General features: G+C 40.3%; 2 protein-coding genes across 2 annotated transcripts in view; one reads left to right on the top strand and one right to left on the bottom strand.

The window, feature by feature from the left end:
- nop14 (NOP14 nucleolar protein homolog (yeast)) overlaps nucleotides 1-6,153 on the top strand; it is a 12,506-nt gene extending 6,353 nt beyond the window's left edge. The window contains 9 exon segments of the mRNA XM_032539904.1: nucleotides 49-184; nucleotides 558-659; nucleotides 1,068-1,221; nucleotides 1,337-1,496; nucleotides 4,509-4,656; nucleotides 4,805-4,872; nucleotides 4,874-4,921; nucleotides 5,466-5,621; nucleotides 5,703-6,153. Of these exon segments, the coding sequence (XP_032395795.1) occupies nucleotides 49-184; nucleotides 558-659; nucleotides 1,068-1,221; nucleotides 1,337-1,496; nucleotides 4,509-4,656; nucleotides 4,805-4,872; nucleotides 4,874-4,921; nucleotides 5,466-5,621; nucleotides 5,703-5,799 (1,069 nt within the window). The 3' untranslated portion in view covers nucleotides 5,800-6,153.
- A 1,370-nt stretch (nucleotides 6,154-7,523) lies between these two features.
- LOC116704452 (alpha-synuclein) lies at nucleotides 7,524-17,504 on the bottom strand. The gene is made up of 6 exons (XM_032539980.1): nucleotides 17,183-17,504; nucleotides 16,591-16,750; nucleotides 16,272-16,301; nucleotides 14,580-14,710; nucleotides 8,986-9,060; nucleotides 7,524-8,131 (listed from the first exon to the last, which is right to left on the bottom strand). The coding sequence occupies exons 2-6, from the start codon at nucleotides 16,709-16,711 to the stop codon at nucleotides 8,111-8,113; spliced, it is 378 nt and encodes a 125-aa protein (XP_032395871.1). The 5' UTR covers nucleotides 16,712-16,750; nucleotides 17,183-17,504; the 3' UTR covers nucleotides 7,524-8,110.
- Nucleotides 17,505-17,707: the final 203 nt, after the last annotated feature.

Genomic DNA, 17,707 nt, shown 5'->3' on the forward strand with positions numbered 1-17,707 from the left:
TCTCTCTCTCTCTCTCTCTCTCTCTCTCTCTTGTGTGTGTGTGTGTAGAGAGCTGTACACTTTGTGTCAGATGTTTCCAGAAGCAGCGTGTAAAGCCATGCAGAGCATCCTCGGAGACGCTGGTCATAGCACGGAGGAGGTGCTTGAGGTCAAAGGGCATGTTGCTTTCCCAGCACTGGACATGGTATGGATTTGCTGTGAATACCGTAAACATGTTGAATGTTTATCAGGGTGGATTAAAGGTTTTAAATGTTATAACCATTCTAACCTCTGCTTAAAATATTGTCCTCTTGGTCCAGGGCTAATGATATGAATACAATAAATGTTTAGACATGTTGTACTTACATCTTACTACAAATGCTGACTTAAACTTTGATTGATATTCGAATTTAGTCTCCTAAGAGAGTATTCAGGTTCAATTCAAAGTAAGGAAGATGCAGTTTGTCCCCTCCGACCCTCAGTGGAAGTGGTACCCCTTGCTCTTTCTATCAAATGAGAGTACTCTTTCTTCTGTATATGACAAATGCAGCTACAGTTGGTTTGTTTTTGTCTTTTAGCTCATCTACCTGAAGGTGACAGCCCTGTTGTTTCCTACCTCAGACTTCAGACACCCAGTTACCACTCCAGCGCTGCTTTACATCAGCCAGGCTCTCACCAAGGTACACCAGTCTTCAGTGTGTTTCTTATTGTCTTTATCACTAGAGCTTTTTTTGTACCGCTTTGACTCATCTTGCCTCTTGTGGGATTTCGCCATCTCTCATTATGTTTGAAGCCAGCCCTCTCATTAGTCATCTTTTTGTGTGTGGATTTTGTCCGGATAAGAAAGGGCTTTCTACATAGTACATAACTCAAACATTTTCAATTATTCATCATAAGTTTTCCAGGTCAAAACAGCTGTATGAAGTTACACTGGTGGTTTTTTTTTTTTTAGTGCTGGAGCTGAAACACTCACATGGAAGTGATGTTGAAGTGAATCTCCTCCTTAAATAGCACAAAATCAATGTTTTCCGCACTAATGCCATAATCATGCTTGTATGTGTTGTTGCCTGTGATTTGTATGTCCTTAGTGTCCACTGAGATCATTACAGGACGTGACGTCCGGTTTAGTGCTGTGCTGTCTGGCAGTGGAGTACGTCTCATTTTCAAAGCGCTTCCTACCTGAGCTCGTCAACTTCCTGGCTGGAACGCTGCATCTGGCCGTGCAGGACAAGACTGCTCTAGGTAGCTGCACATTCATGTTCTACAACACATTTCCACAATTCATTTCACGCCTTTTATTTGGTGCTAGTGTTCGTAGGGTCAAACTGAGCTGATAGACTTTGACATTGTGTTGCAGGTTACACTGTGGTGCCGCCCTTTAGGCCATCGGGCAAGTGCAGTGATCTGCTGGTGTTGTCAGACTCGGAGTCTTGCCAGAGCTGGAGCAAGAAAAGCCTGCCATTGTCTGCAACCCATCGCTTGGAACTCAAGAATGAGCTTGACAGAGATCACCATAGGTAGGAGGGGAGTACACCTGGAGGGAAAGAAGCTGGTCAAACCCCTAAACCATACACTCATTTGATGTTATTTCAATCAGTTGGCAGAACCATCTAATAATGGCTGATTTTATACAATTTTCTGCAACAACATAGAGAAACACGTTTGTCAACAGTAACTTAGGAACTCATCTTTTAGCAATGACGTACCAAATTGATTAGATTTGAAAGCTAACTAGACAGGGTGAGAGTTGACCATAAAGTTACATAACTTTATGGGAAACAATTGTGCATTGAGTAGTTTAGAACAGTGTGATCATCATTATTTCATCCTAACAGTTCTGTTAACAGTAGCTAAATCTGCCCTTACAAGCACTATGCCCACACACTTTCGTTCTACATCCAACCTTTAACCTCCTTTAATCTGTGCACCTTTAACTGTATGGACTGGAGGAATGATTATAGGGAACTAAAACATCTTTCAATGCAATATGATGTTAGCAATGTTTTGAGAAACCATGTTAACCTATCCAGGCTCATCAGAAAGATTTTAATGACACAAGCATTGTTGTAATTTATTCATTGAATTACTGCCCCTGGTTTACATTGATCACTGTTCCAAAATGATTTTTAAATAAAAGCCACATGCTGTTTGTATATCCCTCTGTATATACAGCTGACCCCCACAAGCATGGCATTTAGACACCACAGATCTCAGAATGCCTTATTGGCCATGTAGAATTGAGTATGTAACAACACCATGTAATAACAGGAGTGAACACTTGTTTGGAGACAAGTATAGGCCCAGTAGGAAGAGAGGGAGGGAGATTAAGTGTGAGAAAACGTTTTGTCTTCTCACAGCTTCTCGTGTTCAGTTTGGACCAGAATGTGACCACCAAAAAATAAAACGGCAATAAATGAAGTTAGATAAATTTTCCTTTTTTTTGTATATACATTAAGTGATAAAAATTATTTATTTGTTCTTTTGCAAAAGAAAAAGACAAAATGGAAGCACACAGACATGCACTCATCACTCAGATCTCTTCTTTAACCAGCTGCTTTACAACATTTGATAAAAGATTAGCATGTCATGCAGTGCTGGTAAAGAATGAGTGTATACTGAGGGTCTTTATTAATGCATAGATAAGATGGAATTATACTGTGTTTACCTGTAACTGTGTTTGGACTGTGTGGCTCAGAGCTGATACATTCACTCGTGTGTTCCTGATGAGTCGCCAGCGTGGTTTCACACAGCAGCTGGTGTGTGGGCACCAAGCAAAGCTTGCAAACAGACTTTATCAGTCCATGGTTGTGCACAGTGTTTGAGAATAGACATTTTAATTGTACTCGACTAAAATAATACTCACAACATGCCATACATCACTCAGACTTAAAAACGGTTATCTTGGAGAGAAATTCATTTAATTTATTGGCTTTATTTGTCAAAGAAAAATAAGTAAATCTGCAAGTCACACACAATAAACACCATTTCATCATTTATGTATCTAATAACAATTACAAAGATTAGAAATTCTACATCACTAAGCTGTTTTTTGTCTGTAACCCTTAACCAAACGAAGCATTTATTAATATGGTGTTTCTATTTGAAAGCAGAAGTATTTTAATTCTCAATGAATCCAACTGAGACGTGCTGCAGTCCTAAATACCTACTCTGTAAATCATCGTGCTGCTGTGAGTCATGCTCCTCACACCAGGGTGGCCGGTCATATCCTGATTCCTGCATTCCTTCAGACCTCACAGTGACTCATGCCACACCAGCAGCTGGGGTTAGAGTGATGTAGCATTTGGATAGGAAGGGGCAGAATGAGTGTACACTGCATGAAGGCCACAGTGTGTCTAAATGTGTAAAGATGAATATTTTGACACACATTGTTAAACTCCTGGAGTAATAGCGAGGAACAGTTCTTGTAGATTCTACAAGAACTGTTCCTGTAGATTCTACAAGAACTGTTCCTTCCTACCTATTACTGTGCAATGTAGACTAAACTAGAAACCGTAGAAAGAGCTATAATTTCCACCTCTCGCATAGTATTTGGCACCTCTTCTGGCCTTCAGGACAACATGAATCCTGTCATGGATTCTACAAGATGCAGCCAGCAAAATGTATTCCACTGATTTTGTTTCTCTTTCTATAGTATTTTAGTTTATTACCAAATACCTGTAAAAGTAACGACATCCCCATCAGGCTGAGCTTTGCTTTATGTTTAGTGGCAATTAGCAACATAACAAACTAAGAACATTATTGCACATTACACCTACTTAATATCAGCTTCCTACCTCTGTCATTGCCTGCTTGGCTGTCAGTGTTTCCCCTAGGTCTGTAGAAGACTAAGGTGCATGTATTTGGCAGGGGCTTTAAGGGTCCTCCCTTACGAAAATGTAACATTTTTCAATAAAAAAAATTGCTATTTCATTTTATACTATTATTATTAATATATTCGTGTCTAACACGTTGGAAAAGCTAGAGTAGAGAATATATAAATAACACTTCAAAAGCTTAAAAACACAACTTGCTAAAGAAGTCCACTGGGGACCAACTACAATCATTAGATCTGAGAAAAGTCATTTAGTTCATTTTTTTGTTTGTTTTTGTTAACAATGTTATTGTTAATTTTTTATTGCAAATACCATTTAGTTTGTTCGGCGGTGGTGCCCAAAACGACTTGGAGATAAAAGATAAAAGTGAATCTAAGACTACGCAAAGGTAGAAAAAAATCATTTTCCCAGGAAATGTGTTTTTCCTGAGACATGAAGATGTACATATTTCACGCTGTAGATACACTTACACATACATTGGTCATATGGTATATGTATAGGGTATACTGCACATTCATAAATATGAAGAAGGAACAACACTCCTGCCAACACGCCCATGGAGGTAAGGCGGAGAGTAGATGGAGGGGGTGATCGAGAGGGTGTGTTGGCTCTGTTATTGAGGAGTCTCATAACCATGAGAAAAATATCAAACCGTAAAACTGGGATGATGATCCATGTTTATGTATCACTCCGCAGGTTGATGTGTCTGTCTACTTGCTTGGACCTGGTGAAGCGGTGCTGCCTGCTCTACAAAGACCTCACATCCTTCGCATGCATCTTCCAGCCAATCAGACTGCTACTTTCCAAACATCTTTCAGCCCATACATTACCAAAGCTTTTACAGGTTGGTTCCCAAAGAAGTTTTGATACAAGGTCTATCTTTTCCTCTTCCGCCCCCCCCCCCCCCCCCCCCCCCCCCCCCCCCCCCCCCCCCCCCTCAAAATTCCTATTGTCAGTTTCTCCTAATAATCATGGTTGCTGTTTTGTTGCAGGAACTTCACAGTGAGATCCTGGAGACCATCAGCAGTGCTCCTGTGACTCGCAGTCGGCTGGTTTTGAGGGAGGAAGCCAATTCCTCTGAAGCTCCTCACACCTAAGATTGTTGAAGTGTAAGTGGGAATCCAATTAATTACAAAGGCAACACGTTCTCATTGTTGTTGAAGTGAGGCATGCACCAGTGTTGTAGTCGAGACCAACTAAACCAAGACCAGTGTATCGGGACCGAGACTTTGACCAAGGCAGGGCGAGACCGAGTCAAGACCAAGAGCAGATTTGTGTTAGACAGCCAGACCTTCTTCTCCTATCTTCCTCATTCACTTTCTTGCGAGTGCGTGTAAAGGGGGCAGGGAGGGTGGGGTTTACGGTAACACATTTCAAATTAAACGTAACTCAAGTTATTGGTTGCATTTGAAAGTTTTAACACATAGGCATAAATCAGACCGTGCACAGGCAACAAAAATCCCTGCAGTTGCGGTCTTGACCGATCTTAAAATCAAATCCAGAGATTGAGACAAGACCAAGTAAACGTAACGAGACCAGGACCTTCAAAAAGTAAGACCAAGACCGATCTTGAGTACTACAACAATGGCATGCACATTTGCTGGTTGTGCATCTGCTCAAAATATCTAATTTGCTTCTTTAATATTTTGTCAGGTTGGACTATGGAAAGAAGCGTGGCAGCACCAAAGAGGAGAGAGAGAAGGAGCGACTGCAGCACAAATACAAGAAGGAGTTCAAGGGCGCTCTGAGGGAGATCAGGAAGGACACACGATTCCTGGCCAGAGAGAAGCTGAATGAGGTCATGAACAGGTACGGGTAACACAACGGGCCTGTCAGAATGTTTCTGTGAAATGGTTCTGTTACTAACTATTCACGGGTTCTGTGTTTCAGAGATTCAGAGAGAAAGAGGAAAGTGAGAGAGCTCTTTGGCAGCTTGGCCACTCAGGAGGGAGAGTGGAAGGCCCTGAAGAGGAGGAAGAGGAAGTGAAACACAGAATCTTAGTCTTCATCGCTTCTCTCCATCATCTGTTCTCCAGATGTGGATACCAGACTGTACAAGGTTGAAATTTGAGGAACTGGGAACTGTTTTGTACTTTATGGATTGTTTTTAATCAAGAGATGGGATCAATTCAACTTCCTTGTTGCAGCATACACATTTTATAGTGACAAATAGCTGTCAGGAATGCACACCAAGTTGTCGTTTGATGCAACGATCGGATACTGTTAGTCAACACAGCGCTGAATACTTGGTCTGCATTCTTCTTTTCTCCCACCAGAATCCATCAATATAATGTGCTTAGATACAAAAAAAATAAATGACAGTTCTCTTACTTTCCATCAAGAATGCATTTGTGTTTTTCTAGTGAAGCTCAGTAAAGTAAGGTTTAGGGTTATTCTGGCTATGATGAAAATGTAAAATCATTTTTAAGTCAAATGCTATGGTAGAGGGTAATACAAACCCTATGACTAGAACTGACTGTGAAGCCAGTTTTGTAGTCCAAGGAGTTACATTGTGTCTTGAAAAACATTCGCACATATTTTTGTAACTTTCTTCCGGAGAACTACAGCACCTTGTCATAAGTTATGACTTGAGTGAAGGAAATCTAATCCAAATTAAAGTGATCACAGCACGTATGGCTGCTATTTTTTACTCACCTCTCAAAACTATGAAAAAGTAGATAAATGTACAGTATTTTCAAAACATACACGAAAGTAAACACAGTGTATTAACGTGATTTATATGTGGGGTTGGGTAGAATGGCAACAATAACATCAAGTCATAGCTTTCTGCAGGGATGTTCCAGGAAACCGCAGTTGACGGGCATGGAGAATAACAAGTGAGGATGTGTACAGTGCAGGCCTCTGCAGGATTTATTAGGAAGAAATGGAAGTCAAAAGTAGAGAATTAAATGACCCACTCTATTGATAAGAACGGGAGAATTCAAAGATCCCTGAAATACCTGCTACGAAGTAGTGTAGTACAAGAAGTAAAACACCAAGATGTTCTGCAGCTGCAGATGGATTTGTTGTGAGTAAATACCACAGTACAGATGGCCAATAAAAATGGAACATCAGTCTCGGCGTTAATGAAGCAGAACTGTCTGCTAGAGGAAAGATGCTGGAGGAGATGGTTGCAAGGACAGACCTTGGTAAGTACATGTCCACATCCTCTTTCTCTCTTAAACACACATTATGGATCTTGCTACTGGACAGCTGAGTACAGCACACAATCAAGGCCAATATGTTCTATTATAAGGATAAACTGGTTGGTTCAGTCTTAGTGGCTACAGGCAGGATTATTACTGTCTGTAAAGCAAATGCCAAAATAAAAGTTTTCCTCTGATGAAAGAAAACAGTGCATCCGATCATGGATCCTTATTTCTTAGCATGTATTGAAATCCTTTGAACAGCAACCTGTTAGTGGTGCAGGTTTTCCCCCAGACGACGCAGCTAACACACACACTATTGTAGCTGGCTGTTTTTTGTCCTACTTTCTCATGAGGTAATTATGAGAGCGATAAGATGACTTGACATGCAGCTGAGGTCAGGTGTCGCATTGTCTTAATTTACGCTTGCAATGATTCATTAGCATGTTTGGCATATAATATCCATCCGAATTAAAACATGCTATTAAAAAAATTGTGAACACATATTTGTATGTTTACATGTAAACAAGTAAACATACAAATAGATAAACAAAACCTCAGAAACAACACTTTTTTAAATATATTTTATTTAACACTTAACTCCAAACAAAGAAATTCATATCACAGCGGTTAGGCTGAGTTGTTTTACATGCTCTTGGATTTCAAAAGTCCATTCAATATGACATATATTTGTTACAGCAGTGATAACATAAAAAATACAATATGAATGCACAAATAGCTCAGCACTTTAGTCCACCGCAAAAACAGTGACAGTATACAGACAAAAATAGAGAATATCATTACGATTCCATTTCAAACAGATCACTGTAAATTCTTCATTTATAGAGAGACACTTAGGTGCTTGAAGTGGTATATTTCAATGTTTGAGTTATTGACATAGCCACACAGTTGACATAAAAAGTACATAGAAACACACACACTCACTCACTCACTCACTCACTCAACATCATCCTTTCTCTACAACATTTACACATATGCTGTACAGACATACGTAACAACACAAACAGAAACACACACACACACACACACAGACGTTGAGCAGAGACTCCATAAACCAAACGAGGCACAACGGGACTTGGCAGAGCAACATTGAATGTTTCGGTCATTGGTCATTGATTGTGAAGATCTACATCAGTTGTCGTCGGTGTCATCCTGAGAGAGAGGACAGACAAGAGGTGTCTATGGATACATTTTATTCTATGTATTTCCTGTGTCATTGCCATCAATAAACAGATTAAGAGGTAGATGAATTTACTGTTCTTGAAACGTCACCATACAGCATGATGACATTACAACTGTGTCAACCAGTTGAGGTATTGTTACACTTGTAAGATGGTTTGGTAATTACTCTGTCAGGCTGCTGTCAGGTTGTCGTCTTTGCTCTTACCAAGTTAGGAATGGTGATTGGTTTTTCAGGTTTAGAAGAATAGAAAACCGTATTGGGAGAAAACTTCAAACTAAGATGTATGCAATTTAGTACACTTTAAGGATGAACGGTGCCAACAAGTCTATATATGTCTATATGACATACAAATATTTGAATATTATTTAAGGTTGAATGTTCCTACGCTTCCCTAGCTCCTTTATATTCTGATCTTTGATCTCTGATTTTGTTAATTAGTTGTGGGCTAATGAGAGAACAAAAAGCACCACAAATCTACCCATGAGGAGTATACAGATTATAGTGTGAACTGCCATAATATATATATATATATATATATATATATATATATATATATATATATATATATATATATATATATATATATATATAAATAGACTGCATGATAGTATCACACTAACACATTCTACTGTAATGAAGCAGTGGTGCAATCTGTTCACTCTCACAGAGTTTTTTTTAACCTATGGCTCATCAATAAATCCACCCCTGTCTGATACTGACTGCAACATATTTAGACGGTCTATATGTCCATCAACTGTTCCTTCTTTGACTTTGAAATTCAGCTTTATGTTCATTTTATTGACTATTGCTAGTGGAGTCTCACCTCTGTAGCATCCGCAGGGTCAGTATCTACCGGTGACTCTGCCATGTCCTGTACTGCTGAGTACTGCTCATCACTCTGGAAAAAGACAAACAGAAAGCATTTTTATTACTGTTAATATGATCCAGTTTGATATATGCATGATCTTATGGGAGTTACTGTTACTGTACTGAACTGTTGTGAAGTCAAATGCAGATTAGTGCCATTACCGTAGCCAGCTGTGTTTGTGCACATATTGAGCATATTCAATTAATTCACTTTTTCTTTCACTCTCCTCTCTTAGTTGTGTTACTACTGACCTCTTTGGGAGGCCTTTATCTACACCTTTTTTTGTTGCCAAAAAAGAAGAAAAAATAGACACAATTAGAGCTGCAATGATTAGTTTTGTTTTGTAATTTTTTGGGGCATTTTAGACTTTTGATTACACAGGACAGATGAAGACATGAAAGTGGAGAGAGAGGGGGTTAATGACATGCAGCAAAGGGTTGCAGGTTGGAGTCGAACCCTCGGCCGCTGTGTCAAGGAGTAAACCTCTACATATGTGCACCTGCTCTACCAACGGAGCCAACCCGGCCACCAGCAGAACATTTATGTTAATGATTTTCTTAGTCATACATGATAGTAACCTAAATATCTATGGTTTTGAACTATTGGTCAGACTAAAACAAACATTTGAAGATGTCACCTTGGACTGTTAGAAATTATCATAGGAATTAGGTACTATTTTTTGACTTTGTTGACAAAATGGTTAAACAATTATTAGAGAAAATACTCAGCAGATGAATCAATAATGCAAATAATAATTAGTTGCAGTACGTAGACACAGATGCAACTCCAGACTATCGGAACAACATCTGGATGCATGTGACTCAGATTTTAATTACATATTATCATAGATATAATGTATAATATTCTACAACACAAGTTTGAATGTAACTAACTCCCAGATTTCACCCCTCTGAATGGGCTGCTGCGATAGAGACGAGGCATGAGGCGCTAATGAAGAAGCAGAGGTGGGGGTGTGTGACGTCTCTCCTGTCTCACTGACAGGATGGCGTGATGCACCGTGCCATTGAACTGACCTTCCTTAATGGGGAGTGGTCACAGTGCGCTGACGTGTGTGTGTGTGTGTGTGTCTGTAAGTGTGTGGGGCGCATTCACCGGCGCCTGACATAACCTTAAACCCCTTATTGCACCTTCTCATCCTGCTGTTGCATGTAACACCCCCCAGAAAGCCTCCATCTGTTTACCCAGCAGAGCTGGAGAGATGTGTGCTAATGTAAACACACAAACACACAGTTGGACCGCTAATAAACACCTCCTTGTCTTTTCTGTACTGGAGTCAGATTAAAGTTTGGCCGAAAGTTAAAGATTTGTTCCTTTTTCAGGACAAATCAAACCTTGAATGTCTGTGTAAACCATCTCTGTGTAATTCCTCACCTCCGGTCTGTATTGTTTCAAAGCAGAAATAGCTCGCAAAGGGACGGGGAGTACAGCAGCCTTTTTTTTTTATTGCATGTCGCTGAAAAGATCCAAGCAATAAGATGTGTTTGTTGAGACCATTTTCTATTTCCTGTCCTCCTCCTCATCTCCCCGCCACTCTACCACCACTCTCTATCTCATTGTCTTTTTCCTCTCCTTCTACCTTTTTGCTCTTTCCTGAATGATATGTGTTACCAGCAGCTGATAGATTGGTGAAACAACTCGATGAGGAGATTAATTTGACTCAGCATCCCACCATCCTCTGTGTGTGTGTGTGTGTGTGTGTGTGTGTGTGTGTGTGTGTGTGTGTGTGTGTGTGTGTGTGTGTGTGTGTGTGTGTGTGTGTGTGTGTGTGTGTGTGTGTGTGTGTGTGTGTGTGTGTGTGTGTGTGTGTGTGTGTGTGTGTGTGTGTGTGTGTGTGTGTGTGTCAGTCAGACACAGGAGACAATCTTTGATGGGCTCGCTCTCAACCTGGCATCAATTTTTCAAATGAAATCAATATTAATGGCGTTCAATGGCTGAGCCGCCTGAGACGATGATGGTTGAATGAGCACAATCTGCTGCTGTTTGCATGTTAGAATACCAGGATTTAGTTTTCTTTTAATCCATGTTTATTCCTCTGTCAGTCAGACCACCATTTTACCATCAGTCAGTACACAGTGCACTCTGTGTCCGTTAAGCCATCTGTTTGGATGTGCTGTCAGCGAGTTTGGCTTGTCAGAGTTCTTCATAATGAGCCTGATCTCATTCCAGGTGGAGCTGCATCAGTGTTTTATCTCTCAGGGTGAATATTATCTATCTAGCTGCCTTAATAACACAACCGCTAACAAGGATGAAAGGATTAAATTGGGTGTTTGTGGGAAATACCATAAGCATCTTTTTGTAATGAAATCAAATGCCAGCAATAGATGATGAAAACGGTAAAGAAAAAATAATTTGATAGCTTCAATAAAAGAACTGCTTGTTCAGGTGTCAGTTTACCCACTGGCTGGAGAATAATTTCTTTGCTATCTTATCTTTTTACATGGTACTTTTCACTAATGACAGCCAATTAAAGCAGAGCTGAAGACATGTGTGTGCTTATGTGTGTGTGTGTGTGTGTGTGCTATTATCTCTTAGTGTCAAAGTTGTGTTTCATCGCTAATTAAAGTACGGGAAATCAAGCATCACAACAAACATTTAACAAAGTGTTGCCGTTGCCCAGGGAAATATTTGATTGGCTTATCATTTCCCGCTACTCACAACGATGTAATGAGAGAGGAGGGTAATAAATCATTCTTTCAGAATAACATCCAATTTTAACAACATATTAATCCAGATATAAACCTTGGGCTAGTGTAACTGCTGCTTTGACAACAAAAGAACATCAGACTGTGTTTTTCCAGTGTATAACAAAAGCAGAGCATGAACATGAGGGCCATCTGTTCCTCTTTTCTTATTTTAATTTTTTTAAGATTATTTTTTGGCATTTTATTTTAACTAAAGACATGAAAGGGGAGAGAGGGGGGGAATGACATGCAGCAAAGGGGCGCAGGTCAGAGTCAAAAGCGTGTACAGTGTAGGCTACTTAAAGGTCCAATGTGTAGGAATTTCTACCCTCTAGTGTTGAGATCATATATCGCAATCAACTCTCTTGCGCAACGCAGTGGTAGCCTTCTCGCTTCTAAAAGCCGGACTTTTGAACTTTTCAATATACTTTTTTCTTTTTCTGGGCGAAGAAGAAGAAGATTCCTGTTCCTGAAATTTGGATTTTGAGTATGGTCCTCCATGATAGGGCCGGGAAGCTACGATACCCATTAGCAGTATGTCCTGTATGTCCCTTACCGGCTAACGTATTTCAAGATGGCGCGAGACTATGGAGAGTCTACCCAAGTTCATGCAAATGGTAACTTAAAATTTCAAGCCAATAGGAATACTTGATGGTGGTGGTCAATATTCATGAAAAAGGACAAGTTTGTGAACAGGCGATAACTATATTGATTATGAACAACTAAACATGTTACACACTGGACTTTTAAGCATGTGTGTGAGATACAAACAAAACAGGGACCAACTTGTGGAAACTTTGCTCCAGAGAGCTACAGAGTGGTCGATGATGTTAAATGTTAATGTGAAAATATTTTAGAAATACTGAAGTAACTTCCCCCAATTCTTGTCAAGTTTTTAATTTTTTTTGTATTTCATTTATTTTGTTAAATGTTTCAAGGCTAAAATGATATGTCTAAGAATTACTCATTGCTAGTAAATTCCCAGAACAAAATACCCAAGACATGACCTGTCCTTATTGTCCTGAATGGTAGCTCCGACTCTGACTCCATGTAAACATCAACATCTACAGGGAGAGTGCAAAACAGAATTGTTTGCTGCAGTAAACTGCCTTCACCTCCTCCTCCTCCTTTGGACAAACAATGGCCAGACTGACAAGATGAACAATGCAGGTATGCTAACAATATGTAATACCTTCCATTTCAGAGAAGAAAGACTCACAACAGATATGAGAAGTGATGACAAATGACTCAAGGTCAGGAGGCCATTTTGAAACAGTGTAGTGTAATAGCAGCCACTGTCATGAAATGGAGGGATGCGCTGTGCTGCAAACTTTAAAGGTTATGTTGTATATCACCAGTCTGTGGAGAAGTGTGACTGTCCGCTAAGTGTGGTCAGAAAAAAAATCAAAGCATTAAAGTCAAACTGAAATTTGAAGTCTTCTCTCTGTTCTTCTCCCATTTGTTTTTTGTTTTTTTTTGCCTCTGGCTAGACATGGCAGCAGTGGACTGACGTGTTACGGCCAGTGTTGCTAGGAGACCCACAGGAAACTTGCGTGCTGCGCTACTAACTAGAATCAGTGTGACCTTGCGCTAACAACAATCACTTCTGGGTAGAAAACTGACAGTTGGTTTGAACTATGGGGATATGTGAAGTTATTTTTGTTGTCATTGTCAGCCATAACTGTAACCTTTAAAGAGTTGAAGACGTGGTCCGACCTATCTGATGTTTCTGCTGTGCTCATTGTGTGTAGGCCTACTGTGCTGCTTTGCTAGCATCTTTTCTACCTGGAAGTCATTGTCACAAACATTGTGATAGCCTGTCATAGTCCATTAAAGCAGAGCCCAGGCAGGCCATTAGTAATGTAAAATTTCTGTCCCCTTACAACATCCAACATTTGGAAAATGGAAGTTATAAAGCTAGGCTACTGCACCGTACTGCCTTTTTGTCGTAGACGCTTCAATCATAGCGATGCCAATTGCTTTGTTTTATTTCCTTGCTAGGCATCCACCCAACCACCCATCCTCAGCCAATCTTTATTTTGTTGTGAAGTTAAAGGATGTCCGGCGCTTTTCCGCTCTGAGTTGAATTGTTTTAAATACAATTATAAAACCTTGCCCCAGGCTGTTACCACATGCTCTGTTTAATCGAGGTCTAACTAGCCTACCTTCCACTCCAAAGCCTTGTAGCTGGTTAGCTGCTTGTGTGGAACTTAGGGCTCCTGCACAACGCCTGCGTGGTGTGAGCGTGTCAGCTGCGTGGCATGTCCATTTTTATTTTGGCTCCCGTGTTAACAGGTTAGAGCTTGCACACTGCCTGCGTGACACGCACGTCTCAAACGCGGCTTGAGAAATTGAAAAATATAGATGTTAAAATATGTGCAAACAAATGTACAAACACAAAAAATAATGACAAAATAAAGTTCAAGAACACGCTATTAATTAATTTTATCAATGGGAAACATGCATGTGTAAAGACAAGGCTAGCAGCAGCTTCAGACCTGTTTCTGGTGTGCAAAGACATAGAAAACGCCACACAGCTGACGCGCAACAGAAACGCCACGCTCCCGCCACGCTCCCGCCACGCTCCCGCCACGCTCCCGCCACGCAGGCTGTGTGCAGGAGCCTTTAAGTGATGTCATGAACTATTTATTTGTACCCGCCCACAAAGACATTTCACCAATCAAGCCAATCACAGTTCACAGCAAAAATGGAGAACACTGCTGCACTATTGTCAACAGAAAAAGAATGATATCTTAAGTTTGGTACACTTTTAACAGACTTTTTTAAACACGAAAAAATTGATTCCTTGAAAAAAAGAAAAAAAATTCAGTTTTAATGAAATGTTACTTGTTTGGTAGGATCCTTCTTGACCAATCCAGTGGCAGCGGCAATGTTTCCTGCACCCTCCACAGTTTTGTGGGCCACAGCGGTTACCCCGGTAACCATGGCTCCACCCACATGAGACACTCCAGACACAGCTGTGGTGAAGAAAGATGAAGAAGGGCATTTGTGCAGTCTGTTGTTTGTGTAGCCACAAAACCATGACATGTATCAAATTGAGCATGGAATGTGTTTTTCACAAATTCATTTGTAAGATTGTAAAGATTGTGATACTTCTTATTTCAAAAGTTACATAGTCTCATTTTATAAATAGCACTTTTACCTTGATATAGAATATTGTAGCACCAAGATAAATGTGGGTTCTTTGCCTGCGTATTTCCTATTTTTGAAATAGTGTTCTCTTATGTGGTAGAAGCTACTTTCTGCATCATTACCTGAAGTCCACACAGATTTGGGTAAAAGAGAAATTAAATACTTAAATGTTTTTACTTAGACCACCCTACAGAGTTATCTAAGACTGGATCATCCCCTGTTGTGTAATTTAACTGAAAAACCTCATAAACAGACTGGATTCATTTCCCTTTTTTTCCTAAAATTTACCAAGTTTCAGCACACCTTTTGCTGTTTGCGCAACGTATTGCTGTGTAATGTCTAATTTTGCACAGAAGCGCATCTGATATTACGCGTGTTTCTTGTGACTTTTAAGTAAACCTTTTGTGTAACTACATTGAAGAGGTTTATTGAAAATGAGTTATTTTAATTAAGTGAGGCTTCAGTCTTAAATTAAGGATGAAAAAAGTCAATCAAAAAAGACATTCTCGGTGCATGGCCTACATTCACAAAAAAGCTGCTCGATTGAGGGTCACTTAGTGCTATAGTATTTACACCAGTGGTTCCCAACTTGAGGATAAGGGCCCTGATAAGGGTTGACAAATTAAATTTGAGGGGACACAACTTTAATAGCAAGATAGAACAGCAGAAAGAAAAACATTGCACAGAATAAAGTTCATTTTTATGTATCTGGTTTTAAACTGGTCACATATGACCAGTGACATGGGGTCAGAAGTAGTTTTAGGGGCTAAAAGCCAAAAACATTGGGAACACATGCTTTGCACTGTATGGTGATGGAGTGTTACACTTAATAATTAATCGCTAAGCTGCACTTTGCCATAGTGCATCATACCTGCCTATGTGGACCTTCAGATTATCATATCAGAGGTCTAATGTAGGCCACTGGATCCCACTGAGAAAAAAAGATATCCTTCCTCATTTAGTGGCTTTAATGACACACATAATCCCAGTGTCCAAAACACTCACTTGACTTGCAGTCATGATACAACAATACGGCCATTTCCCTGGGTGCCTATAACAGAGTCTCCCTTGGCTTCTCTGCTTGTTGTGTATGAGAAATGGCAAGGCCTAGCCCATGGAGAGTTAAAGCTGTGAAATATGACACATACTCACCTGCCGAGTTACAATGGCCTATATCTCTCTTACTGACCATCTGAGGATCCAGTGAGAGTACATCTGTGTTTGCTTTAAAATCTTTAAAAACTTCTTTGGAAAAATGTTGATGTTAACAAGAAGGGCTGGATATACAAAATGTGTAAATTCATACACTTTTTTTTTTCTTTTTCTCCCAGACCAACAAGAGAATGTAACGTTGTAATAATTCATTTTAGTAATATATGATGTTACCTGTTGTGACTCCATCCTTTGTTTTGGAACCTGAAAGGAAAGGAAATTAGTCAAAACATATGAACATAATAATAGAAACCAAATAATCACAATGCCCTGCTTCATTGATGCTCAGAAGAGTGTTGAATAGTCAGAGTTGTGTAGTTGTAATATTAATGATGATATAGGCTATAACAACAACAACAACAGCAACAGCAACAACAATAATAATACCAATTATAATAATAATACTAATAATTAACAAACTAGGTTGTAATGCTTTCTGTCCCCTTTTTTTCTCGTAACATGATGATCAATCAAATTAATTCCCAGCACCCACCGACAAACATAACCCCATCTTTCGTCATCTCAGCTGCTCCAGTCACTCCCTGCTTGGTTTTCTCCGCCGCCGCCACGACCCCATCCCTGGCTTTAGAGAACCCCTTCATGAACGCGTCCATGGCTGCTTGATTGGCTCCCAAATGAACACGCGCACACAGCTGTGAGGATGTCAAAACACACGCAATTTGAAGACACTCCCGGTTCCAAGCGCTCGGTATTACAATGTGTGACAAGACACCAAAACGATGCCACCGCCCTACTTTTCTCTCTGACAGGTTTTTCAAGACAACATCACCGTCTGAAATAGGCTATATGAGCAGCTGATACAGGCAGCCCTGCTGGGAGGCTGCTCAAAATCCCACCTGTAGGAGAACTGGTTTCAGCCCAATTGAGAAACCATGAATGGATTATGGCTATAGGCTACTATTCATTGAGCCTAAATAAAGAAAAAGGAAAAAAACGGGACTATTATGTTGAAATGCGATAGAAAAATAAATAATGTAGTAGCTGGTGTTTTGAAATGAAGGATTCAAAAATATATATTTGTAGGTGAAAGAGAACAAGAAATCAAAGAGCTGTGGTTCACGCACCTGTTCGCTTCAACTTCCTCTACGGGGAGAAGGTGATAAGTCTTCCGGACTGACAGCGGAGATTCCCCCCAAAGAGCAGTAAACCCCGTTTTATTGTCTCCGAAACTACAACTACTCCAAAAGCCGACGTGTGTGTAGTGTCTTCCCAACAGACAGACGGACACAGACAGAGAGAGACAGACAGACGCTCCACAGGTTTGAGAGACGCCTCCTACGCCTCGGTGATGGAGAAAGAGCGATTCAACCCCGTGATGCTGATGCGAGAGAAAAGAAGAGATGCTCGCTGTCTGTCTGTCCGTTTGTCTTTAAACACACACACACACACACACACACACACACACACACACAAAGACAGATTACGTAGTTCTTTCTGTACGTGGGTTGCCCAGCGTGTAGGTGCAGCCTGCTCTGAATGCATCTGCGGCCGAACTACAAATTAGTGGCAGTAGGCCTGTAATTATGCAAGAGATAAGGCTACTGGGCTGTTCACTGTTCCCGCATGTGAGTAATATGTTAACAGCTGCA

The sequence above is a fragment of the Etheostoma spectabile genome, chromosome 16 (genome assembly GCF_008692095.1).
Source record: "Etheostoma spectabile isolate EspeVRDwgs_2016 chromosome 16, UIUC_Espe_1.0, whole genome shotgun sequence".
Taxonomy (NCBI): Eukaryota; Metazoa; Chordata; class Actinopteri; order Perciformes; family Percidae; genus Etheostoma; species Etheostoma spectabile.

Coding starts and splice junctions, on each gene's coding strand:
- LOC116704452 (XM_032539980.1), bottom strand. CDS start 16,711: ATGGACGCGTTCATGAAGGGGTTCTCTAAAGCCAGGGATGGGGTCGTG. Junction 9,061..14,579: donor AGAAGGATCCTACCAAACAA/GTAACATTTCAT, acceptor GTCTTTTTCCAG/AGTGATGAGCAGTACTCAGC. Junction 8,132..8,985: donor ACCCTGCGGATGCTACAGAG/GTGAGACTCCAC, acceptor CCTCTCTCTCAG/GATGACACCGACGACAACTG.